This window comes from Podarcis filfolensis (genome assembly GCF_964270895.1).
Source record: "Podarcis filfolensis genome assembly, chromosome: 14".
Lineage (NCBI taxonomy): Eukaryota > Metazoa > Chordata > Lepidosauria > Squamata > Lacertidae > Podarcis > Podarcis filfolensis.
The window spans coordinates 39,982,439-40,008,728 of NC_139616.1; the positions used below are offsets into that span (position 1 = coordinate 39,982,439).

The 26,290-nt window shown below is 46.7% G+C and overlaps 1 protein-coding gene across 2 annotated transcripts in view; it reads left to right on the forward strand.

The window, feature by feature from the left end:
* Positions 1-8,436: 8,436 nt before the first annotated feature.
* ADAP1 (ArfGAP with dual PH domains 1) overlaps positions 8,437-26,290 on the forward strand; it is a 71,629-nt gene continuing 53,775 nt past the window's right edge. For both annotated transcript variants that reach the window (XR_014541419.1, XM_083585343.1), the window contains exons 1-3: positions 8,437-8,943; positions 17,986-18,116; positions 20,498-20,589. Coding sequence is in view for 1 of the 2 variants with exons in the window: in XM_083585343.1 (XP_083441469.1) it covers positions 8,859-8,943; positions 17,986-18,116; positions 20,498-20,589 (308 nt within the window). In the remaining variant the exon portion in view is untranslated. The remainder of the gene's footprint in view (positions 8,944-17,985; positions 18,117-20,497; positions 20,590-26,290) is intronic.

The window sequence follows — 26,290 nt, forward strand, 5'->3', positions numbered from 1 at the left end:
GCAGCACCTAGCTCTCTCAGTACCCTGGTGGATGGGTTGCTGGTTGGGTCATGCTTATTCATATATTATAATTAATGTAAAAGGAGTTTTTGTTTTTGTTATTAAAACCTAGCTAAAGTTATTTTGCGTTCCTTGCAATGTGTGGTCTCCCCAGCAAGCTCTCTGCAGCGCAACTAATCTGCAGATAGCCAACATCTTTATCTGTCTGTCTTTCTCTCCACCTCCTGGGGCAGGCATTTGGTTCCTCAAGCTCAGGGGAAACTGCCAATGAGGGTCCAGGTTCTGACCCGACATTTCCAGGAGGTTCCCATGTTTCTATGTTATTGTGTGTTGCTGCCGTTTTTCTTAAAAATGGGCTGCATCCAACAAAGCTTTACTTAGAACAAACCCATTGAAATTAATGGACCTCATTTGGTCATACTGAAGGAGGACTAGCTTTGGGTACAACCCAATCTTTTTTAAAAACAACAACAACAATGTAGGTTTAACAGGAAGAAAAGATGGAAGCATCATCAGCTGACATTTAAGAATGTCTGATCAATGTCCCATCAATGCTGACTTCAACATATAAGTTACTATAAGCAGACCATATATGGTGTAGAGTGGTTAGAAGATTGTTGGGCCAGGGTTCAAATCCCCACTCAGCTATGAAGCTCACTTGGGGGGTGGAGCATTCACTGCCTGTTAGCCTACCTCACAGGGTTGTTGTGGAGTTGAATTTGGATCAGAAGAGCCGTGTATGCCTCCTTGAGCTCCTTGAAGAAGAGGCGGGATATAGATGCAATAAAATAAAAATAACAGGCTTCTAAATGAGGTGGTTGAGTATAAGCTATATCTTCAGACACAGGATGAGCAGTGAGACATAAGATGAGCAGACCACCGAGTAAGTCATAGATGGTGGGTGTTTCTTTGCCACCATAAGGGTCCACTTTCCTTGCCCATCTGTTAGTCCCCACATCACAGGAAAGTAATTTCAAAGTGCATGAACATGAAGGATTTTCTTTCCAGAACTAAGTTAATGCCCGCATCATATGCCTCAGAGAGGCGTTTTCAGCATGACATCACCAGTATCTATCCAAACAAGCCAATTCCAATATAATATGCCTGAAAGAGAGTGCTGTTCTCAATATTCTCTATCTTTTTAATATATATATATAATTTTTATTTATTTTCCTACATTCACATCATTATTATCCACTTTACCTCCCTGGCTCTTTAGAGCCTATCAACTTCCCTCCCGCCTCATAGCTTTCAAAACTAACCTTTGTATCATTGCATTTTGACCGTTTTCAAATTCTAGTTGCATTCGTTACAAAATAGCTCAAATTTTAAATAAACATAGAAAGGTAGAAAATTTCTCCTTACAAGACTTCAGGCAAGCCTGCTAGTGATGTTAATTGCTTACACTAACCTTTCAGATATCATATAAATTTACTCCAGTCCTTTTGGAATACTTGGTCATGCTGGTTTCAGATTTTTCCTGTCAGCTTTGCAAGTTCTGCAAAGTCGATCGTCTTCATCTGCCACTCTTCTTTTGTTGGTACTTGTTTCCATTTTGGGGCTAAAAGAATTCTTGCCTCTGTTCTCAATACTCTCAATACTGTATTCACTTAACAGTGACCACAAATAATGCAGACATCCTCATAGAGAATCTGAGGATGAGGGATGCATTGAGCAGGATGCAGAATGCCATTAATAATGCAGGATAATGAGGCAGGAGGAAAAACACCCATAATTCATGACTGAAGACTGAGGTCATCGTTAATCGATCGCAATAGGAGATGTTGCGGAAATGAATTAGGGAACGTAATGGAGCTTTTACCTGCTGACTGCTTCCATTTACCTGTGTTAATAATATATATATATATATATATATATATATATATATATATATATATATATATAATTAGGAACTGCACAGAGGTCCAGTTCAGATATCCATGCTAACTGCAACATCTACATCAAGCAAATTAAAATGAAAAGGCTTCACCACAGTAGTAAAGCCATGAAGCTCACTGGCTTTCAGCCTAACCTACCTCATGGGGTTGTTGTGGGGATTAAATGAAGAGGAGGGGAGAGATATGTATGTCACCTTGAATGCCTTCAGAGAAAAAATGGTGTGATATAAATGCAATGAATAAACAACAACAAAATAAACAATAGGCAAGCCTCTCTAGAAATTCAGAATGTTGACATGCGTTTTGATTTCTTTTTAATTGAAAGTGCATGTTGCCACTTGGAGGGGGGGACAATGTTGTATGGGCGATGTGAAGAATTTGGAAACATGGGACGTGCCGAATCCCCTTTAAGCTGCTGCGGATACACAGCCTCTGTGATTTACCGGCCAACTCAGGCTGCATCATTTTCATTGATTGGGAAAATCTTGCATTTCCTCCAAAAGACTGAACGTTTTGAAATAAAGAAAGTGGTCATACAATGCTCTGGAAGGAGTGCAACAACACTTGTTCTTTTTCTTTCTCTTTTTAAATAATTTTTATTGGTTTTTCAATAAATACATCCTTTATGAAATACCTCTCTAACAATTTTCCATTTTTTCCTGCCACCCTCCCCTGGACTTCCCACATACTTCCACTTTGTTTTACTTTCAATTTATTCATCCTGGGTATTATTTCCCCAATTAATTCCTAATACATTTACATCTATTTTTTTATTATATACTTTTGTGAATGTTTACTCAAATTCTGCCAATGAGTCCAACTCTTCATGTTGTCTCTTTTTATATATTGTGGTTCCCATTCTCTTTTGAAGTCTTTGTTGTCCCATTCATGTAATTTATCTGTTAATTTTGCTAATTCTGCATATTCCATCAGTTTCTCTTCTCATTGTTCTTTCGTTGGGATTTCTTCTGTCTTCCAAGCTTGTGCTAGTACAATTCTTGCCGCTGTTGATGCATACATAAATAATTTCCAGTTGTCTTTTCTTATTTCTTGATCTAAAATACCTAGGAGGAATGCTTCTGCTTTCTTAACCATTATATATCATTTCCCAATAGTTTCTGACCTTTTTGTATTCCCAGGAACCGCACTTGTTCTAACACAATGCCATCTCATCTCCCTGTGAGTGGAACAGAATGAATTCAAAGTGTTGGTGCTGACCTTTAAAGCCCTAAACGGCCTCGTTCTAGTATTTCTGAAGGAGCGTCTCCACCCCCATCGTTCTACCTGGACACTGAGGTCCAGCACTGAGGGCCTTCTGGCGGTTCCCTCACTGCGAGAAGCCAAGTTACAGGGAACCAGGCAGAGGGCCTTCTCGCTAGTGGCGCCCGCCCTGTGGAACACCCTCCCACTAGATGTCAAAGAGAACAACAACTACCAGACTTTTAGAAGACATCTGAAGGCAGCCCTGTTTAGGAAATCTTTTAATGTTTGATGCATTACTGTATTTTAATATTTTGTTGGAAGCCGCCCAGAGTGGCTGGGAAAGCCCAGCCAGATGGGCAGGGTATAAATAATAACTTATTATTATTAAATAGCCAGCATCATCTGATTCCTTGCAAAACAAATCAAGCTGAATGCTCCATCAAGAGGTCATCTGGCAATGCCCCCAGCCTCCACCCACCGACAATTATGACTTTGCCAATCACCAGCAAATGACCCCGACAGACTACCCCCAAGGGAATCTGTTCCTCAGCAGAAGAAAAGGCTGCTCATCCCTGGTGTGGAGGGCAGACTGACCCCGTGGTGTTCACAACTTTTGCGAGTTGATGGCTCCATTTCCTTGCTTTTCAGTGAGTTGGCAAGCTGTTGCCGCAGATGGCACAGGCCATTCCAGACCCCTTGGCACTTGCTTTCGCTCTGGTTCCCTGACACAAAGCCATGACGCCACGCAGCGGGATCGATCAGCTTGAATGTCTCCGGGAGCGGTTCCTGGAAGGATCCACCTCAGAACGGGAAAAGTTCAAATGACTGGAAACGGAGCAAAATGAGAAAGTGATTTCCAGGACAAAGGGCTGATTTGCTGCTGTGCTTTGTGCAGCTTGTCTCTTATCTGGCTCTGTCACACGCAAGAAAGTGTGTGTGTGGCAGAGAGAGAAGTACGGGGAAGAGGAGGAAGAGGAGAGGCAGCCTAGTCTGTGGGTCACCTTTAGCAGCAGCGGCACAAGTATCACAAGGAGAATAATTCAGTCGTCGCTGTTTTCAATAGTGTTTGCTTCTAAGTAGGGATGGGGAAGATGGGCAAGAGATTCAATTCATTTCACCCTACTTAATTCACACTTTCAGGAATGATACACAGACCATAACACAGCCATCCTTCTAAACTCCTACTTCTCTGAATTTTGCAATGCACTTCTCTGGCCAAGTGGTATGGACAGAAATGCACATCCTAGGGTAAATGTGCATTAAAAATGCATATATTAGAGAAAATAACATACAGTAAGCACTTGTATTAGGGAAGCTTGCTTTGCAAAAATGTGTGTATTTGCAAAATAGCATAAAAAGAAGTATATTGGTGCTAAATACGTAGTCTGTGTGAATTTCTTGTAGGAGTCCGACATGCCACATTCTCTCATCCCCCAGATCAAAACTGACTTCTGATTTCTTCTATGCTTCTCGGGCACAAATGACAATGAGAACATAAGAGCATAATTTGAGCCCGTTGGATCAGGCCAATGATCCACCTAGTCCAACATCCTGTTTTCACAGTGGCCCACTGGATACCTGTGGGAAGCCGCCAAGCTGGATGTGAGCATAGCAGCATTCTGCTCCTCTGTGTTTCCTGACGGTGGAGGTGGAACATCGCTCTTGTGGCCAGCAGCTGCTGATTGCCTTCTCTCCCGTGAATTTGATCAGACTTGAAAGACTCATTATCCCCACATTCATTTGCTAGAGCCATCAATTACCCTGACACTCAGGCATCATTGCACCTGAAAACGTCTCCAAGCCGCACTCCTTTAGTATCCTTCCATTCTATCACCAGGTTCTGCTGACTTCAATCCTATTTCCTGCAGACTGAAGCAATACTTTGGGTCCCCACCCCCATTTTTATATTTTTTGGACATCCTTCATTTTGTGAAATCTGCTTTGATCTCTCTCCATCTGCTATTCCCGACAACAGGCAAATAGATTTCTGGTTTTTAAAATAACTTCATTGAGCTGTCGATGGCTGCAGACGGAAGGAGAGGTATTTTTTTATGGCCATTCTGAGCCAGAAAGCAGTCTTTCAGGGTGGAAAATGCCGCTACCATCAGCTTTAGCTATAAGGACTAAAAAATAAGGACTAAAAAATAATTTGCCCATCATCTAACGCAAGCAATTTTAAAAGCAGAAGGCGTTGTGGCTGGAAGAAAAAGACATCAGGATCTGCCTTGGTCATCTTTTGATAATATCTTCTTAAAGTCATGTCTACAATCCGCTAGGAGGAAGAGTTGTCAGTTCTGCACATCTCCACATGAACTTTTCACGATTCTTTTTTTAAAAAATAAAAAGGGTCTTTATGAAAAGTCATCAGCATTTTTAGTGTGGATTTCTTCTAATGCACATTTTTGTGTGTGATCTTTGCCTAACCGAATGCATTTCTGCAAGGCAGGTTTCCCCCATAGGATGCATTTTGGTGTATCATTTTTATAAATCAATGCATTATTATGCACCCTTTAACACAATATCTGCATTTGGGCATCCAAGCGGTATAAAAAATTAATAAATGCTGTAACAGCAACAATAGCAGAAATGTGTTTTCTGCGAATGACTTGACTGGAAAACTCATTGCAAATCTATATTCAGAAAGTGCAAATTTTGAAGGATGGCTGTGTTTCAGTACACATATTACTGTATTTTTTGCTCTATAAGACTCACTTTTCCCCTCCTAAAAAGTAAGGGGAAATGTGTGTGCGTCTTATGGAGCGAATGCAAGCTGCGCAGCTATCCCAGAAGCCAGAACAGCAAGAGGGATTGCTGCTTTCGCTGCGCAGCGATCCCTCTTGCTGTTCTGGCTTCTGAGATTCAGAATATTTTTTTCTTGTTTTCCTCCTCCAAAAACTAGGTGCGTCTTATGGTTTGGTGCATCTAATAAAGTAAAAAATACGGTACATTGGTACATAGCAAGAGGCCTTATGCCGTGTCACCAGACTGGTGGTCCATCTAGGCCAATATTGTCTACACTGACTGGCAGCAGCTTTCTGGGAAGATTTGTTTCGGAAGGTGTGAATGAAGTAGGCTTGCCTTTAAATGAGAAATGAATCAAATTCCATCCCTTTTAGCAAGACCCTGGCCTCCTACCTAACTTGATTGCCTTCTTTAGCATCTATGCCTCACCTTTGCCAACTTGGGGCCCTCCAGATTTTTTGGACTACAACTCCCATCAGCCCCTGCCACCACACGCTGATGGGAGTTGTAGTCCAACGTGTCTGGACAGGCACCAGGTTGGCAAAGGCCAGGTTAGACTTCGGTTAGGCGGAAGCTGAGCATCTGACTTTGCTTTATCTGAGCTGCCCTGCTGGTTCTGGGCCTGGCGATAGCAGCCGCCGAGTGAATCATTGCTGCCATGTAAGGACAATGCTGTCTATAAACCGAATTGTTCTTTTCGCTGAAATGATGCTTGTTAATATTGACTGATCTTCGCGTCCTCCCGCGCCCCCCCCATGTCAGGTTTCCGAAGGTCGGAAATGTTCCCATCTCCTTATTTGATTTTATTGCAAGATATAAATTTCTCCTTGGGCCCCCCCACCCTCTTTCCCCTGTTCCCGTTGCGGAGGGAGGAGAGAGGGATTGCTTAGCAACCAGATTTAAAATAAAATAAAGAAAATCGATAAACTTCCACAGAAAAGCAACAAGCCAAAATTTGATTTGTGTGCTTATTTATTTATTTAATATTAAAAAGCCCTTTCCTCTTCGTTGCCCTCCCTGACGAGAACTCGGCACATCGCATTCTTATGAGACTGCAACCGTTTCACAGGACCGAGAACATTTTGATGTAGTGTGTTTTTAATCAGGGTTACCATATATTCACACGTGCAAAGCTATGCTGATTTAAACTGACTTGCATTTTAAAACCCCAGGGCTGCATTATGACGAAACACGTATAGCCATTCCAGCAAACATCAGCAGGCTTAGGAGCCGTTCTAACAGCAGTGTTTTTCTCTGCCCGTCAGTTGAACCTGGACCATTAGGGTGAGTGCGGCCCCAGCAACATCAGCTCTGCCCTTAGCCAGTCCCCACCTACTTCCCTACTTACAACCAGTCAAGCAGGCTGGCACTGGCTGCCAGCTTCCACCTCCTCAGACCTGGAGGAGATGGTCATCTGCTTATGCTTTAAGTGAGATCCTTGCATTGCAGAGAGTTGGACTAGATGACCCTCAGGGTGCCTTCCAACTCTGCAACTCTAGGATTCTAGGAGTTGGCTCTGCCTGTCATTGCTTCTGGCACCACCTAGTGTTGACCTCCCTGCCTTCCACCCCACCAAAGGAACCCAGCCGACACCGGGTTGTGATCCCCTTTTGTTCTTCCAAGGAAGTTTGAATTACAGTGGTACCCATAGCTGTCAACTTTCCCCCTTTCTTGCGAGGAATCCTATTTGGAATAAGGGAATTTCCCTTTAAAAAAGGGAAATGTTGACAGCTATAGTGGTACCTCGGGTTACAGACGCTTCAGGTTACAGACGCTTCAGGTTACAGACTCCACTAACCCAGAAATAGTACCTCGGGTTAAGAACTTTGCTTCAGGATGAGAGCAGAAATTGCGCGGCGGCAGCAGGAGGCCCCATTAGCTAAAGTGGCTCTTCAGGTTAAGAACAGTTTCAGGTTAAGAACGGACCTCCAGAACGAATTAAGTTATTAACCTGAGATACCACTGTATTGCATAATTCTTTGTGTGTGTGTGTGTGTGTGTGTGTGTGTGCGTGTGTTAAAAACCCCCACAATTAAACCAGGGCTTAATTATATCCATTTGTTTTAATTAAAAAAAGCATACAGTGGTACCTCGGGTTACAGACGCTTCAGGTTACAGACTCTGCTAACTCAGAAATAGTACCCCGGGTTAAGAACTTTGCTTCAGGATGAGAACAGAAATCTCGCGGCGGCAGTGGGAGGCCCCATTAGCTAAAGTGGTACCTCAGGTTAAGAACAGTTTCAGGTTAAGAACGGACCTCCGGAATGAATTAAGTTCTTAACCCGAGGTACCACTGTACTAGAATAATAGACTGGGAAGGGACACAAGGGTCATCTAGTTCCACCCCATGCGATGCCCGCATCCCAGCTCAAGTCACCACGCAGCAGCCTTGCCGGAAGAGAAAGAAACGAAGAAAACTAGTCTGAGCAGCCTTAAGCCTAAAACTCCTTGCTATATCGGGGACCCCCGTCTCTCTCTCTCTCTCTCAGGGTCAGGGTGTAGGAAGGCGCCGCGGCCGCGAGGGGTCGCCGTCGGGCAACGCTCTGTCCTTGCGGGAGGTGGGGTGGAGCGCGGGGTGGGGTAGAGGGGTGGGGGGAAGAGTTGGATTAATTTTCTCTTTTCCCTCCCTTATTAAAGGCAGAATGCTCTCTCCGGCTGGAGGAATGCGGAACCTTCCCCCGTGCAAAGCAGACGGGCTGCTACTGCTTGCAGAAGAGATGCTGAAAGGCCAGGAGGGACGGGGAGGGACGCCGCGCTCCTCTCGCCCCCACCCCTAAGGGCTGCTGCCAGCCGCGCAGGGGGGGGGGGTCCTACATGAAGCAGCCCTCTCCCCGAAATCGACAACCCTGCCCTCTCCTCCCCCTCCCTCCCTCCCTCCCTCCCGCCACCCCCCACCCCGGCTTGTAAGCCTCTCCCTCGCTGGCAGCTGAGCTCTATGAAGATCGCTTAGGGCAGAGTGGGCGCTGCTTCTCCCCCCCCCACAACACCTGCCCCCCACCCGCAACGAGCGCCCCCATGGCGAAGGAGAAATATAAGAAGGCTCTGCTGGAACTGCTCCGGAGGGAGGGCAACGACGTGTGTGCGGACTGCGATGCGCCCGGTAAGGCGGAAAGGTGGGGTGGGGGCGCGTGGTGGTGATGGGGGGGTCCTTTCTTGGGCTGAGCTGCGAGGTGGGGGACGAGGGAGGGACACCCCGGAGGGAGGTGGTTTTGGGGGGGCACGCACCTGCTCCTTGCAGCAGTCCAGCCCCTACCCCTCCCGCACCCCAACTTTCCTTTGACCGACCCCCCTCCAGCCTCCCAATTAAATTGCTCCCGGGGCTAAGGGTGGGGCGCTAAATGGGTCTCCCTCCCTTTCTTAACCCGCCCCCACCCCGGTTTCCCCATCCTCTTTCTCTCCTCTTCTCGTTCTCTGCTAGGCTGTTGCAAGACTCAGGAAAGAGGAACCGGTAGCCGGTGGAAGGGAAGAGCGTCCTCGTTGCGCTGAGAAAGGGGGGGGGGAATGGATATCTGTCAGCTGAGTATATGGGAACCCCCCCCCCCAAAAAAAAGCTTCCAGAGAGGAACCTTAACTCATCCCATTATTCATTCTTAGAGAAAGTGTGTGCTCTGTCCAAGACTAGTCCTACTCCGAGTAGACCTATTGAGATGAATGGTTCCAATATGCTGTTTCAATTAATCACCCTGAGCCAGTTACAACAATTGAAACACAATATGAAAAGCAGTTTGAAATGACTTACTATGGCAGAAATAAGGTTAGTTGTGCCCTTTTCATTTCAGTGAGTAGGATTTGCACTGGAGATATAGGTGAGAGATATAGCTTTGGTGTGAGTGTGATCCAATGCCAACTTAAATGACAAAGGGAATCGAAGCACAGGATTGTTGGGTGGAGAGATGATCTCAGAAATATACTGGGAGTCCGACATAACAATCTCTTTCTCTCTGGTTTTGTTGGGAGTCAATAGCCACCTCCATTGGGGTGGGAGGTGCAGTCTGTTTTCCCACCTAAAGAGGGTGTTTGGTGTCAGCTAAGGATGCCAACTTATCTAGGGTATCCTGTGCCTGTCATTGATCCGAATGTGCCGAAATTGGCAGGATAGGCATCTCACAGCACAGAAAGGTTGCCCTTATTGGCTGTGGAGGACTGACAGCAAAGTCTGCATGGAAGCTGCAGGAGTGTGTGTGTGTGTGTGTTTTGGTGGCAACCTTACAGCCCGTGGAAGAGATCAGGCACCCCCCCCCCACAACATACTATGAGAAGAGGCAGGGAGGTGTCTCTCTTGACTCAGGCGACCCCTCCCCATCCTCTCTCGCTTTCTCCCTGGCTTGAGTTGGAAGTGTTGATGTCATACCAAATGCTACTTTGGGACTCAAGCTGTACGTCTGCTGCGAACTGCAGTGCAGACTGCAATTCCTAAAAGAAGCAGGAGGCAAGCATGTCTGCTTAAACTGGCAATGACAAGGCAGGAGCTGATAGGCTGGAGGGGTGGAAAGTTGCACAAAAGAAATGGACCCGAGTAAACCTAATAAGCTTATTTTATATCTTCCAATCTGTGGAGTCTGGTTGATGGGAATGCAAGGGACGCTGCCCCAGCAACCTCAGACTGACCTTAGGGTGTGTTCGAATTAACACCTTAGAGTGCAGTGAAGTTGCTGGTTCCCCCTGCCCCCTGGTTGTTCACATCAGCATGGCTTTGTTAGTGTCAGATTCATATACAGTGGTACCTCGGGTTACAGACGCTTCAGGTTACAGACTCCGCTAACCCAGAAATAGTACCTCGGGTTAAGAACTTTCCTTCAGGATGAGAACAGAAATCGTGCAGCGGCAGTGGGAGGCCCCATTAGCTAAAGTGGTACCTCAGGTTAAGAACAGTTTCAGGTTAAGAAAGAACCTCCAGAACGAATTAAGTTTGTAACCAGAGGTACCACTGTACCTTATTTTACAAGGCATATTATACTGTGTATAAACTGCATTATACTGATTTACTGTAAATTTTGTTCCATTTAATCCCTGCAAGATGGCCACAAATATAGCTTGGCTTATAAATAAATACAGTGGTACCTCGGGTTACAGACGCTTCAGGTTACAGACGCTTCAGGTTACAGACTCCGCTAACCCAGAAATAGTACCTTGAGTTAAGAACTTTACCTCAGGATGAGAACAGAAATTATGCTCCAGTGGCATGTCAGAAATCGCATGTCAGCGGGAGGCCCCATTAGCTAAAGTGGTACCTCAGGTTAAGAACAGTTTCAGGTTAAGAATGGACCTCCAGAGGCACCACTGTATGTTTGCATACAAACTAGGGGGGCATAGATGGGCGGGGATGACTTCACCCTACACAGAAGTGTAGGAAACAAATCTAGGCTTCCCAATCATTGTAAAGCTGGTTTGAGAAATGACACATCCAACAGTAGTCACAGAATCGTGGAGCTGGAAGGGAGCCCAGGGGCCATCTAAGTCCAACCCGCTACAATGCAGGAATCATGGCCACCCAGTCTCTGTTTACATACATCCGATGAAGGAGAGTCCACCTCCTTTGCTAATCTTTTATTGCAAGGATCCGTAGGCCCTTTTGGAGAACTGTTGTGTGTCAGCATGGATTGGAACTCGGTGCTTGAAACTCAGTGAGTGCACAATAAACAGGAGGGTGCGCACAGGGGCAGATGGGGCCCATCCAGGAGAAGGAAAACTGGTCCTAAACCTCCGCTGCCTTGCAGCCATCCTCATTCATGAGAAAGGCTTGGGGAGTAAACCCCGAGGCGCAATCTGTACCCGCTTATCTTTCAGGACACCTTTGGGAGAAGAAAAGGCTAAATAATAATAATAATAATAATAATTTTTTATTTGTACCCCGCCCATCTGGCTGGGTTTCCCATCCACTCTGGGCAGCTTCCAACAAGATTAAAAATACATTAAAATGTCACACATTAAAAACTTCCCTTCAGATATCTTTTAAATGTCAGGTAGTTGTTTATCTCTTTGACATCTGGTGGGAGGGCGCCACTACCAAGAAGGCCCTCTGCCTGGTTCCCTGTAGCTTTGCTTCTCGCAGTGAGGGAACCTTCAGAAGGCCCTCGGTGCTGGACCTCAGTGTCTGGGCTGAACAATGGGGGAGGAGACGCTCCTTCAGGTATACTGGGCTGAGGCCGTTTAGGGCTTTAAAGGTCAGCACCAACACTTTGAATTGTGCTCAGAAATGTACTGGGATCCAGTGTAGGTGCAAACCCTACACAAATTTGGAGTGGAGTCCCTAAGACATCTTGTACATCTCCTTCCAGCAGCTCCTGCAGCTAAGCTGGTGCCCAGCATATTTCCCTGCTTTCCTTTGGGCCATAACTGCGAGGCTGAGAGGGGTGGTCTTGACATCTGGGCAGCCCAGGACCTCCAGACGCTCTGCCCAGGACTTTGCTCCAAGGAGGCCACTTCAGTGTGGCTAACACTGCAAAAATAGCATGGGAGGCAGCACAGAACACAGCCTTAGCCAGTCCTCAGCTATTTGCCTTCCTACTTAAACCCAGTCCAGGGGGTGACACTGGTTTTCAGCTTCCTCCTCCGTAGTCTCAGTGTTGCCAGCACAGAACTCAGCAGAGAGGAGGTGGATGGGGACCGAACTGCAGTTAGATTGCTCTGCCTGTCATTGGTTTCTGTTGTTGTCCTCCCTGCCTTCTGCCCTCTTGGCACCAGCCTCCACTGGGTTAAATCCCTGGCATCTCCATATACGGCTCCATATACTTTTGACTAAAACCCAGAAGAGCCCTTGCAAGCCAGCATAGACAATAGCTGGGTCTGACTCAGTAGAAGGCAGTTTTCAGTGCCCGCTCTGACTGGCAGAGGCATCTGCAGGGTTTCATGCAGAGATTGGCAGTGGCGTAGCGTGGGGGGTGCAGGGGGGCCGGCCGCACCGGGCGCAACATCTGGGGGTTAGGGTTAGGGGGCGCAAATCCACGGGTTAGGGGGCGCAAATCCATGGGTTAGGGGGCGCAAATTACTTGCCTTGCCCCGGGTGCTGACAACCCACGCTACGCCACTGGAGATGGGTCCTTTCCAGCTCAGCTGCCTCGCCCTTTTAGCTGGAAGTCTGGTGAACTGAACCTAGGAGCCCTTTTTACTGGTCCTTCACTGTGTGGCTGCTCCCGTCTTTTCATTGCCATGCCTTGCCTAGGAGAAGGCCTCCTGCCCTTCCAGCTTTGCTGCCAGGCACTCCTTCTCCAGCAAAGATAATAAACACACAACACTGCTCTGCGACTGTTGGCAGAGACCTCCGAGAGGCACACGGCACGCTGAACTTTGCTCCACAACGTGAATGTGTACCTGTGTTTTTTAAAAATAAAGGCAAACAAGAACCCATCTGCTCCTGAATGCATTGCCGGGTTGCCTTTTTTAAATAAGAAAAAATCTGCAACTCACTGATTTTAAAAACAACAACACAATTTATAAAAAATTGTGGATTATACACTCTGGTGAACAGTAGAATAACACAAATTTGTTTCTTTAGGGCAGGGAGTAGGGGATGCTTTGAGCCCGAGGGCCACTCTGGGCAACCTCCTGAGGGCCACCTCTCAGTGGTGGGTGGGGCAAAAGTGGGCGGAGCAACCAGATTAACTGTATAGGCTAGTTCCTGCACATACCCAATGCACCTGGCTTTTTCCTCCATCCAGGCAAACAAGAGCCATTCTCAGAGTTCAAGGACACATTCCAGGCAGGCAAAAGTCCTGGAGGAAGGTGTGAAGCAAAGCTGGTGAGAGGCATGGCCTTGGGAGGGTCCCAAGGGCCTGGTAAGGATGCCTGGAGGGCCACATTTGACCCTAGAGCCTGAGGCAACCTCACTCCAGCCAAGGGAAAGGACTGATCTCAATGGCTGAGCAAATGTTCTGTGTTCAGAAGGTTCTTTGCTCCCTGACATCTCCAGGGAGAGCTGCAAAAGTCGTCCTTCTCAAAAACCTGGTGAGTCACTGTCAGTCTGTGTAGATAGCATGGACCTAGATGGGCCAATGCGTTGACTTTTTATAAGGCAGTCTGTCCATCCTTAGAGAAAAGGCGGGATAAAAACATGGCCAGCCCTATCATTAGGCAGAGTGAGGTAGCGTCCTCAGGCACCACATGCCTGAGGAAGAGCAAGGAGCTACAAACACCTAACTCATAAAACACGTGCCACCAGGGGAATGTGGACTCCTCCGCCTTTGCTTCTGATTGGGGGCGTTTTGTGATTTCGATGACTGAACAATCTCGTGTTTGGCACAATCCCACTAAATATGACTTTATTTGGCAATGCTCGTGATCATTTGGCATGTTTGCTGCAAATATGGACGTTGTGGGATATATTTTACGCCACTCATTCTTTTTAAAGATGGGGATGATTTTATTCTTCCTGCTTTTATGGCTGTTGTTTTTTTTAATTACTTTTAGCTTGATGTTTTGTTTGTTTGAATAAATTGGGGCAACCCAGCAGTGGTGTAATGTGGTTTGCCGGCGCCCGGGGAAGCTTGGCTGAATGACATGGCCCTTGTGGGCAAATACCCCTGAGGAGGATGCAGCAGCCATGTGCCCTTTGACCCCAGCCTTGCAAAGTGAGGCCAATGCTGGGTTTGCATCCTTCCCACACTGCCCTGTCAGCCCTGCACCACTTTGCAAGGCTGGGAGCTGATCTGAATGATTTACCTGGGGAGATGGAGAGTGTTGTGTTCATCCTGCACCCCTTAGAGGAAAGGTGTCATGAAAATGAAAAAGCAATTGAGAATACATATGTGTGTGAACCAGATCTCTGGGACCACTCTCAACTGTGGATCCCTGACACTGACATGTTGCATTCTCAGTTGGGCAATTGTAGACTTCTCTAGATTTCCCTAGATTGATAGGACCTGTGTGATGCAGTGGCAAAGGTCCCAGGAGACCAGGGTTCAAATCCTGACTCAGTTTTGAAACTCAGTGGGTGACCTTAGGCCAGTCTCATTGTTTCTCTGCCTAGCCTACCTCACAGGGTTGTTGTGAGCGTAAAATGGTGTTTGAGAGAACTGTGTGTGCCGCTTTGAATTCCTGGGAGGAAAAGCAGGATATAAATGTAGCAGTAATACTTGGCATACTCCCAAATGTGGTCAGGCTCCTTCTGTGGCATTTGCTGCCCATTCTGCTGAGTGGGATCTTGGGCTTCTGCTTTTGATGGCACTGCTGGCCAGCTCCGATGAGCCCTGGCAAATACGTCCAGCCACTTTTCCTGAATTCTTGCATTGCGGCTCTATGAGCCTGCTGCCTCCCTCTGCTTCTGGCAGCTGATGCTTCCATGTAACCTTATTAACCTGACACGAATGACATCTTGCTGGGCCTGGCTTGAATCTGACTGCAGTGATGACCTTGTTGAGCTTTGCCTTGCCTTTCTTGATCAAGAACTTGTGCAATTCCCAAGCCATGTGCTGTGAAAGAACTGGGAGCGTGCCGTGAAAATGTGATGTGGCTCCAGGCTTAGAAGGCTCCCCTGAGCCCCAAAGGCCTGCCAACAGAGGGGCCTGTCTGCTGTGTCTCTGTGACTACCTGTTCTAGCCCTGCCTCCTTCCAGCTACGTAGCTGTTCCTGGGGCACAGGCTCCTTCTGTTGCATCTCTGTTGTGGGCGATTGGCTTGCTCTGAATGTGGAGGTGCAGCAGAATGGGTGCTCCTGCTTGTTTTCCATCCTGTAGGAACCTTGGGGAAGCATCACAGAACAACTAAGAAAGCACAACATTGTGTGGATGGCCTCAAATGCACTATTATTGTATCAGTAACATTGTGCAGAATACTCACATGTCTGCACCCCATATTTAACCATATTTGCCCCGGGTGCAAAATTGTTAGGGGTGCAAAATTTCAGCACCCGATGCTGCCTCAATACAGCTGCACGCTTCTGTCACTGGGCTCCGATGAAAACAGCTTCTCCAAGTGAACCAGGAAATGACCTCTCCAGACAATGGAATGACTCTCCTTTTCTTATCTCTGCAGCTGTGATCTCCTGGGTGGTGCAGATGTCATTAGGGAGTTGAATGCACATGTGTACTCCTTCTGTTTCCCTCCCTCCCATCCCACATCCGCCCGGCCGCCCGGCCACTGGCAACCTATGCTACACCACTGATCCTGGGAACTGTAGGTTGCTGAGGGTGTTGACCTCACAGAGCTGCAGTTCCCAGCTCCCTAAACAAAGTACAGTTCCCAGGATTCTCCATGACTGTAAAAGCAATATCATAGTGCTTTATGTGGGTGTTGTGGGTGTGGCCATATATCCACAAAAAGCAAACGAACGAAACCCACCCATCCAGAGGGGCCCTAAATAGTAAATGCCTTCTCTGATGTAGTTGCTTATGTAGCCAAAAGGACACCACATGTGCACACACACACACACACACACACACACACGAGGGGGGGATACCAGCAGCCTTGGAGGAAGCCCAAGAAGCACCAAAAAGGGGATTCCAAAAACAGTCCAATGAAAGTGCACGTGCTTAGTGGGGATTGAATGCTAGCTGGCAGATCTGCTAGGAAAGAAATGGGAAAACTGGGGAGGGGTGAAATGGAGTACTCTGCCAAAGGGCATCAGGATGGCTGGCTGGAATCCTGGACAAGAGCACACTCCACACTACAATAGTAGTAGTAGCAGTAGTAGTAGTAGTAGTAGTAGTAGTTGTTGACATTCGGGTAGAATGGGATATTAGAGCAGATCTCTCCTGTTGTGTTTTCTGGTTTCAGGAGTGGAACGGACTCCTGGAACAGATTAAGTTCAAGAACCAAGGTACCACTGTCTCTCTTTTGCAACACTCTGAAATTCCAGTCCAAAACAGGGATTCAAGATCCACGAAATCAACGTTTGTGTATGCACGATGCATTTAAAGAACATCATGCCCCGCCCCAAGAATCCTGAGAACTGTAGTTTGTTAAGGGTGCTGGGAATTGTAGCTCTGAGGGGTAAACTCCAGTTCCCAAGATTCTTTGGGGGAGAAACTATGTGCTTTAAATGTATGCTGTGTATACAGCAAAAATGGCACTTGTCCAGACAGGTATTTGTAAGCTCTGAAGTTGGAATTCTGTTCAGTGGTGGGAACTAACCTGGTTCAGATGCCTGTTCTTCTGAGTTAATTACCTCCATTGGTGATTCCTCTTGCATTGGCTTATTAGTGTTTTTCTAGGGATAATAATGTTTTACGGCGTATTAATTATCTTCTGTGTTCTGAAACTGCTTGAATTCTGCCAGGGGAGGTGTGGCTCCCATTAACCCATGAGCCTCAAGAGCTGAGTGGCTCCTTTTCATAAACAGTCACTGGAAAATTGGGGTCCTGAACTTGAAAATGTTTTAGGCACATAGATACATGATCATGTTGGCATGGTGATCTTGAGGTGGAAGAAGGGCCATTAAGCTGATTAACCGCGTGTAGAAGTGACAAGGACCAGCAATTTCCATGCACACTCTTGACAACTTGGAAATGCAATAGGATGGCCTTTTTGATAGGTCTATTTTGTATAGGGGATGCGGGTGGCGCTGTGGGTTAAACCAGAGAGCCTAGGACTTGCCGATCAGAAGGTGGGCAGTTTGAATCCCCGCGACGGGGTGAGCTTCCGTTGCTCCTGCCAACCTAGCCGTTCGATAGCACGTCAAAGTGCAAGTAGATAAATAGGTACCACTCCGGTGGGAAGGTAAACGGCATTTCCGTGCGCTGCTCTGGTTCGCCAGAAGCGGCTTAGTCATGCTGGCCACATGACCCGGAAGCTGTACGCTGGCTCCCTTGGCCAATAAAGCGAGATGAGCGCCGCAACCCCAGAGTCGGTCACGACTGGACCTAATGGTCAGGGGTCCCTTTACCTTTACCTTATTTTGTATAGAAAGATTTTACTTAAAACTCTCTATGTGCCCAATTCCTTAGCAGTTTCTGTCAGCTGGGGCCTTTTTCCAGAGCAAGACAGCGGCTAACAGTGCAATCATATCTTTCTTTACTTGGAAGTAAGTCCCATTGAGTTGGCAGCCCATGCAGATATTTAAGAACAGGTGCAATATGGCTCCAACTAGCAGCTCCATTTAAAAGCCAAGTCACTGTATCTTGCACTAGTTCATAGGCATCAGCTCCTACGGGCTGAGGTGTGGGTTTGTTTGTTTTTTAAATTCTTCTTATTTCCTTTATATCTTCCAGATCCAGACTGGGCATCTCATACTTTAGGAGTGTTCATCTGCTTAAATTGTTCGGGAATCCACCGCAACATCCCACATGTCAGCAAAGTGAAATCTGTCCGTTTAGATGAATGGGACAATGTGCAAGTTGAGGTATGTACAAAGGAAAGGATGTTGTGTCTTTTTTTGGGGGGGGGGACAGACCAGGACTTGTAACAAAATGGACTGAAATGCTTTCTTTTCAGAAATCCAGCCACTTGGTTTCATTCCCCCTCCTACCTGATTCTCCATTGGTTTGCACATTACAGTGCTACCTCGGGTTACATACGCTTTGGGTTACAGACTCCGCTAACCCAGAAATAGTACCTTGGGTTAAGAACTTTGCTTCAGGATGAGAACAGAAATCGTGCTTTGGCGGCGCGGCAGCAGCAGGAGGCCCCATTAGCTAAAGTGGTGCTTCAGGTTAAGAACAGTTTCAGGTTAAGTACAGACCTCCGGAACGAATTAAGTACTTAACCCGAGGTACCACTGTATTGCTAAAACTGCACAAGCAAGAATCTTGGTTCAATCATGCTTACGATCACATCAAAGCTGCTTTATTTAGGGGTAGGGGAGTGATTACTATCTTATCTACCCACTTTTTTGTTTAGGTTTTCGAGGCCCTATCCCATGCTGCTTTTAAGTAAATATAAAATGTCACGAGATCTGACCATAGATCTCCCACAACCCTAGGCAAGGAAGGATCTGTCCCTTTAGGTACTCTCAGTTTCATTTTCTCTTGGGTTGCCATATACCCAGATTTTCCCGGACATTACTTTTATGTGTGTGTGTTTTTCAAGAAAAAAAAAGCTTAACAACTCTGGGAACTTAAAAAAAAAATAATCTCATTTTTTTTGGTGTCCGAATTATCACTTCTTGAATTATGGCAGCCCTAGTTTCTCATTTTCCCATTCTTAAATTCAGTTCTCTACACTTTGCAGCACTTTGAAGATTTTCTTCTTCTTAATTTATCATGAGAATTCACCAGCATTTTAATGTGAATTTCTCCTAATAAGTACACATTTTGCATGCAGTTTTGACTGATGTGCACATTTGTGCAAACAATTTCTCCCAATACCATACATTTTTGCTTGTTATTTCATTAACATAGTAATTTAAATCTAATATGTACATTTTTAGAAGCTTTGGGTGGAGATCTGCATCGCAAAATTCAGACGAGTGCGAATTCTGAGCTGTACTGTTTCCGAAAGTGCAGCTTCCATACATTTGGCTTTCATATAACTACATGACAACAGCAGCTGAAAAAGCAGTGAGGGTTATGCCATTGCAAACACAATATTACAATAGTCTTCTCATCAAAACACTGAAAACCCATATATCGCACGTGGATATATAAATTCCAACAATCAGTGAATAGATTCCACTTTAACAACAACATCTCTGTAACTGTCATTATATTCTCTAAATCTGATTTAATAACTTAATTTAGCTGTTGCTATATAATCTCTTATTTTGTTGTACCATTCTTTAATTGCTGAAATTAAAGCCCTCCTCTAATTGTTTGCATATAAGGTATTGGCAATTTCTAGCATATCGATTCAACTTTATATGCAAACTGAATCAAATTTCTCCATGGTTTGGCTGTGGGTAGTCCTGAATTCTCAGATACTGTAATTGTGTGTAAAAAGCTGCAAAAGTCATTGTACAGGAAATCTTGTATGGTGTTTTATATCCCTAAGGTCCCCTCCCCTTTTACCTACATACTTAAGTGTATGTAAACCACTTTATAAAATAAACTCTGCATCTGTGTTCATTCAGATCAAGAATTATAGCAACCTATCTTGTTGTGAGGAGGGCTTTTTGTTCAAAAGAACACACTTGGCAGTAAAAAAACCTTTGCTGATTCTCTGGAAATAGATCTCAGTTGACCTTCTGCCCATCCCTGATGTAAGGTAAAAGGTAAAGGGACCCCTGACCATTTGGTCCAGTCGTACTGACTCTGGGGATGTGGAGCTCATCTCGCTTTATTGGCCAAGGGAGCCAGCATACAGCTTCCGGGTCATTTGGCCAGCATGACTAAGCTGCCTCTGGCGAACCAGAGCAGCACACGGAAACACCGTTTACCTCCCCGCCAGAGCGGTACCTATTTATCTACTTGCACTTTGACGTGCTTTCGAACTGTAGCAGCCCTTAAAAGTGAGGGAGGAATGATTAAAATACACTCTGTTGAACAGGACTGGGGCAATTTTAGTCCCCCAGATTTTTGTTGGACTACAACTCCCATCATCCTCAGCCCCACTGGTTAGGGATGGTGGGAGTTTTAGTCCGGTAACATTTGAAGGGCCAAAGCTGCTCCAGCCCTGATAAGGAATAAGGGCAGGGAACCTGCAGCCCTCCATGTTGGGCTGGGGAGGTAGATTCCATCCTCACCTGTATGGTCCTAGGCTTCCCATCCCTGCTACAGAATTAAAGAAATCGGATGGCAAATTTTCATCTCTCTCTTTTAAACCAAACTTTCCCGTTTTCTCTTGCAGCTGATGGCTTCTAGCGGAAACAGCGTGTCGAAAGCAAAATACGAATTGAAAATTCCACCATTTTATTACAAGCCAACATTTTTGGACTGCCCGTAAGTACCCCGCCCCCCAATGTAATTTTGCAGCGGTGGGAAAAGCCGTGCGTGCAGCTGCACCATCTGCAATTTGTGTTTTGCTTGTTTCTGCTGAATTTTTAATCCCTTGGTGGGGCTTGACTTAATAAAAAGGCCCTGAGAATCTCTGGCCTCTGCAGATGCTTTGGGGAGCTCAGCACATCGCAGTGCCTCTTCAGCAAATAACTTCTCTTATGCCTGGATGTTTCAGGAGAAATCAATGGCTTTGTTTTCCTTTCCTTATTTCGGACTGTCTTGGGTTATGAAAATGCCAGCTGTGAGCAAGTTTAAAAACAAAACAAAGCACTGGTTGTTGTTTTTTTAAAAAAATCACCACTTTGAGTTACAGTGGTACCTCGGGTTACATACGCTTCAGGTTACAGACTCCGCTAACCCAGAAATAGTACCTCGGGTTAAGAACTTTGCTTCAGGATGAGAACAGAAATCGCGGTGTGGCAGCAGCAGGAGGCCCCATTAGCTGAAGTGGTGCTTCAGGTTAAGAACAGTGTCAGGTTAAGAACACACCTCCAGAACGAATTAAGTACTTAACCCGAGGTACCACTGTATTTATTTAGAAAGATATATCCCACTTCATAAAATAATCTCAAAGACCCAGTTCGTACATAACACCAAGCCACACTTTGCAATGAGCCCCATGGAGATGTCTTGGCAGGGCTGGTCAAAACGGCAGGAGGAATAGAATGGAAGTGCAGAACTGAATCCTGGGAAGGGACCCAGTGGACAGAGAGGAGCTGATTTAGATATTGGGGAGGACTCTTTTGCCTTTGACTACTCCTATTATTAATAATAATAATTTATCTATACCTTGCCCATCTGGCTGGGTTTCCCCAGCCACTCTAGGCGGCTCCCAGTAAAATATTAAAAACACAATAACACATCAAACATTAAAAACTTCCCTAAACAGTGCTGCCTTCAGATGTCTTCTAAAAGTCAGATAGTTGTTTATTTCTTTGACATCTGATGGGAGGGTGTTCCACAGGGCGGGCGCCACTACCGAGACGGCCCTCTGCCTGGTTCCCAGTAGCTTCGCTTCTTGCAGTGAGGGAACCGCCAGAAGGCCTGAGTGTCTGGGCTGAACAGTGGGGGTGGAGACGCTCCTTCGGGTATACTGTGCCGAGGCCGTTTAGGACTTTAAAGGTCAGCACCAGCACTTTGAATTGTGCTCAGAAACATACTGGGAACCGATGTAGGTCTTTCAGGACTGGTGTTATGTGGTCTCAGCGGCCGCTCCCAGTCACCAGTCTAGCTGCTGCATTCTGGATTAGTTGCAGTTTCCAGGTCACCTTTGAAGGTAGCCCCATGTAGAGCGCATTGGAGTAGTCCAAGCGGGAGATAACCAGAGCATGCACCACTCTGACGAGACAGTCCACGGACAGGTAGGGTCTCAGCCTGCATACCAGATGGAGCTGTGCCCTGGACACAGAACTGATCTGTGCCTCCATGGACAGCTGTGAGTCCAGAATGACTCCCAGGCTGTGCACCTGGTCCTTCAGGGGCACAGTTACCCCATTCAGGACCAGGGAGTCCTCTGCCCCCACCCGCCCCCTGTCCCCCCAAAACAGTACTTCTGTCTTGTCAGGATTCAACCTCAATCTGTTAGCCACCATCCATCCTCCAACCACCTCCTTAGCAATACACCTGTCTAGTTGCGTGGCCTGAGTAAGAATTCCTGCAGGAGAGTAAGCAAAGGTTTGCTTCTGAGCTTGCCCAGGTCATTCATTCCTGCAGGGCCATAGTTTGCCACCTCTTGTTTCCAACGGGCCTTTCTCAAGCCTCTCTGCTTTTCCTCTCTCTGCACAACCCTGTCAGTCTCTGAGTGGAAAACGCAGCAAAAATTCCTTTCCCGCTTTTGGATTGAACCCAGCGAGCTATTTGTAGCTTCTTGGAAGCCTCCGGACATAGCATTATTTATGTTCCTTTCTTAACCGCCCCCCCATCTCCACTTAGCTTCTCCCGGGATAGAAAGGAGAGGGAGAGGAATGGACTGATACCCAGCTGAAGCTGCTTGAGTCTTGAGGTCTAGTGGCTTGTAGGGCCAATTTGGCTAGCAGCAAATTGTGGGGCTTGTTGTCGATCCTGGTGATGTAGCGATAGACACAGGTAGAAAGGCTCTGGCCCCTGGGGTCTCCCTTCCAGCCCCCAGCCTTGCCTCCTCAGCACTTGCCCCTATTTTTAAAAAATGCTTTAAGGAAATTTTTAAAAGCTGATAATGGTGCCGAAGGATGGAGAAGGGGAGAGAGGAGCTATTTTGCCTTGGTCAGACCGCATCTGGAATGCTGTGTCCAGTTCTGGGCACCACAATTTAAGAAGGATATTGACAAGCTAGAACATGCATGGAGGAGGGCAACCTTATGAGGAATGGTTGAAGGAGCTGGGTATGTTTGGCCTGGAAAATAGATGGAGAGGAGATATGATAGCCATCTTCAAATAGCCTAAGGCAGGGGTCAGCAAACTGTTTCAGCAGGGGGCCGGTCCACTGTCCCTCAGACCTTGGGGGGCGTAGTATTTTTTTGGGGGAAATGAACAAATTCCTATGCCCCACAAGCAGTGGCGTACCGTGGGGGGTGCAGGGGGGGTCGGGCACAACATCTGGGGGGGGCGCGCGCTCGCACTCGCAGCTCTCTGCCCCTACTAAAATCCACGGGTTAGGGGGTGCAAATTACTTGCCTTGCCCCGGGTCCTGACAACCCACGCTACGCCACTGCCCACAAATAACCCAGAGATGCATTTTAAATAAAAGCATACATTCTACTCATGTAAAAACATGCTGATTCCTGGACTGTCCGCGGGCCGGATTTAGAAGGCGATTGGGCCTGACCCGGCCCCCGGGCCTTAGTTTGCCTACCCATGGCCTAAAGGCTGCCACATGGAAGATGGAGCAAGGCTGTTGCTCTGGAAGGTAGGACTCGAACCAATGGCTTCAAGCTACAAGGAAGGAGAATCCAACTGAACATCAGGAAGAACTTTCTGGCAATAAGAGCTGTTTGATAGTGGAACGGACTCCCTCAGGAGATGTTGGACTCTCCCAGTGGCGTAGCGTGGGGGGTGCAGGGGGGGCCGGCCGCACCGGGCGCAACATCTGGGGTTAGGGCAAATCCACGGGTTAGGGGGCGCAAATCCACGGGTTAGGGGGCGCAAATTACTTGCCTTGCCCCGGGTACTGACAACCCACGCTACGCCACTGGACTCTCCTTCATTGGAGGTTTTTAAAGCAGAGGTTGGGTTGATGCTTTAGTTGAGATTCCTGCATTGCAGGGGGTTGGACTAGATGACCCCAGGGTTTTTTTTAATCTGCGTTCATACAGCATTATCCAAAAGCATACACATCCTGTACTCCATTATTGAATATTTCTGTTTGACATGTTCTCAAGCCAGTTTTAGACGGACTAGAGCCTTTAAGCTGCTCCTAATTCGTCTCTACTCAAGGCGTGAATGCCTTTGCATAGGCATACAGAGACATCCCTGCCCCATCAATGCCCACTGGCGTATACATAAACAGAAACGAATCTGACACTAATGAAGCCATGTTGATGTGAACAGTGGCAGACGGGGGGAGCTGTGAAACACAGGGGGGTGGGGAGGACAGACACCACTGTGCTCCAAGGCGATGATTTGAACACACACACAGTTTCCAGTGGATTGCTCTTGGTTAAATGAAGTAAAAAAATTGCAGACTGCTGCATTCTCAGGGTGTGCGTGAAAGGAAGCGGCCGAGTTAAAATTATATTTGTTGAAATATTTTGCTGTGCTGTAGGAGCCCTCGTAAAGGGCTTTTTCAGGAAGCCTGTGGTGAGCCAAAGAGGGAAGCAGAGCAGGGTGGAGGATATACTGCATAAAACCTGGGGTGTTAGCAGCCAGGGAGCAGGAAGGCGCCATGTTTTGTGATCAAGAGAGACTTGCATAGCTCAGTAGCAGAGCCCTTCCTTTGCATAATAATAATAATAATAATAATAATAATAATAATAATAATTTATTATTTATACCCCGCCCATCTGGCTGGGTTTCCCCAACCACTCTGGGCGGCTTCCAACAGAATATTAAAATACAATAACCTATTAAACATTAAAAGCTTCCCTAAACAAGGCTGCCTTCAGATGTCTTAGAATCATAGAGTTGGAAGAGACCACAAGGGCCATCGAGTCCAAACCCCCTGCCAAGCAGGAAACACCATCAGAGCACTCCTGACATATGGTTGTCAAGCCTCTGCTTAAAGACCTCCAAAGAAGGAGACTCCACTACACTCCTTGGCAGCAAATTCCACTGTCAAACAGCTCTTACTGTCAGGAAGTTCTTCCTAATGTTTAGGTGGAATCTTCTTTCTTGTAGTTTGGATCCATTGCTCCGTGTCCGCTTCTCTGGAGCAGCAGAAAACAACCTTTCTCCCTCCTCTATGTGACATCCTTTTATATATTTGAACATGGCTATCATATCACCCCTTAACCTCCTCTTCTCCAGGCTAAACATGCCCAGCTCCCTTAGCCGTTCCTCATAAGGCATCGTTTCCAGGCCTTTGACCATTTTGGTTGCCCTCCTCTGGACACGTTCCAGTTTGTCAGTGTCCTTCTTGAACTGTGGTGCCCAGAACTGGACACAGTACTCCAGGTGAGGTCTGACCAGAGCAGAATACAGTGGCACTATTACTTCCCTTGATCTAGATGCTATACTCCTATTGATGCAGCCCAGAATTGCATTGGCTTTTTTAGCTGCCACGTCACACTGTTGGCTCATGTCAAGTTTCACACTGTTGGCTCATGTCAATGTCTTCTAAAAGTCTGGTAGTTGTTGTTCTCTTTGACATCTGGTGGGAGGGCGTTCCACAGGGAGGGCGCCACTACCGAGAAGGCCCTCTGCCTGGTTCCCTGTAACATGGCTTCTCGCAGCGAGGGAACCACCAGAAGGCCCTCGGTGCTGGACCTCTGTGTCCGGGCAGAAGGATGGGGGTGGAGACGCTCCTTCAGGTATACTGGACCGAGGCCTTCAGGTATACTGTATTCAGACCAGAAGAAGATGTTGAACATAGAAAGTTGTCTTAGGCCCCATCTGTAGAAGAAGAAGAAGAAGAGTTTGGATTTGATATCCCGCCTTTCACTCCCCTTCAGGAGTCTCAAAGCGGCTAACAATCTCCTTTCCCTTCCTCCCCCACAACAAACACTCTGTGAGGTGAGTGGGGCTGAGAGACTTCAAAGAAGTGTAACTAGCCCAAGGTCACCCAGCAGCTGCATGTGGAGGAGCGGAGACTCAAACCCGGTTCCCCAGATTACGAGACTACCGCTCTTAACCACTACACCACACTGGCTCTCATCTGTACTATCTGAGGAAAGCAGTGCTGTGCCTCTTTAAACAGTCATGGCTTCCTCCAAAGAATACTGCTCCCTCACAGAGCTACAATTCTCAGAGTGGTTTCATAAACAACCCCTTTTCCTAGGGAACCTTTGGAACTGTAGCTCTGTGAGGTGAAATTACTCAACTCCGGTTTGCAAAACAACACATGAACTGTCATTCAGCAGTTCCTTGAAATTTGTGCACCTCCGAATTTTGTGTGTGGTTCTCCAGCCAAGTAATTTGCCTCAGAACCAATGTATTAGGGTAATGTGTGCATAAAAGAAGGGAAAATAACACACAAAAATCCATCATTTTAAAAGAAAGTGCCTTGGAAAAA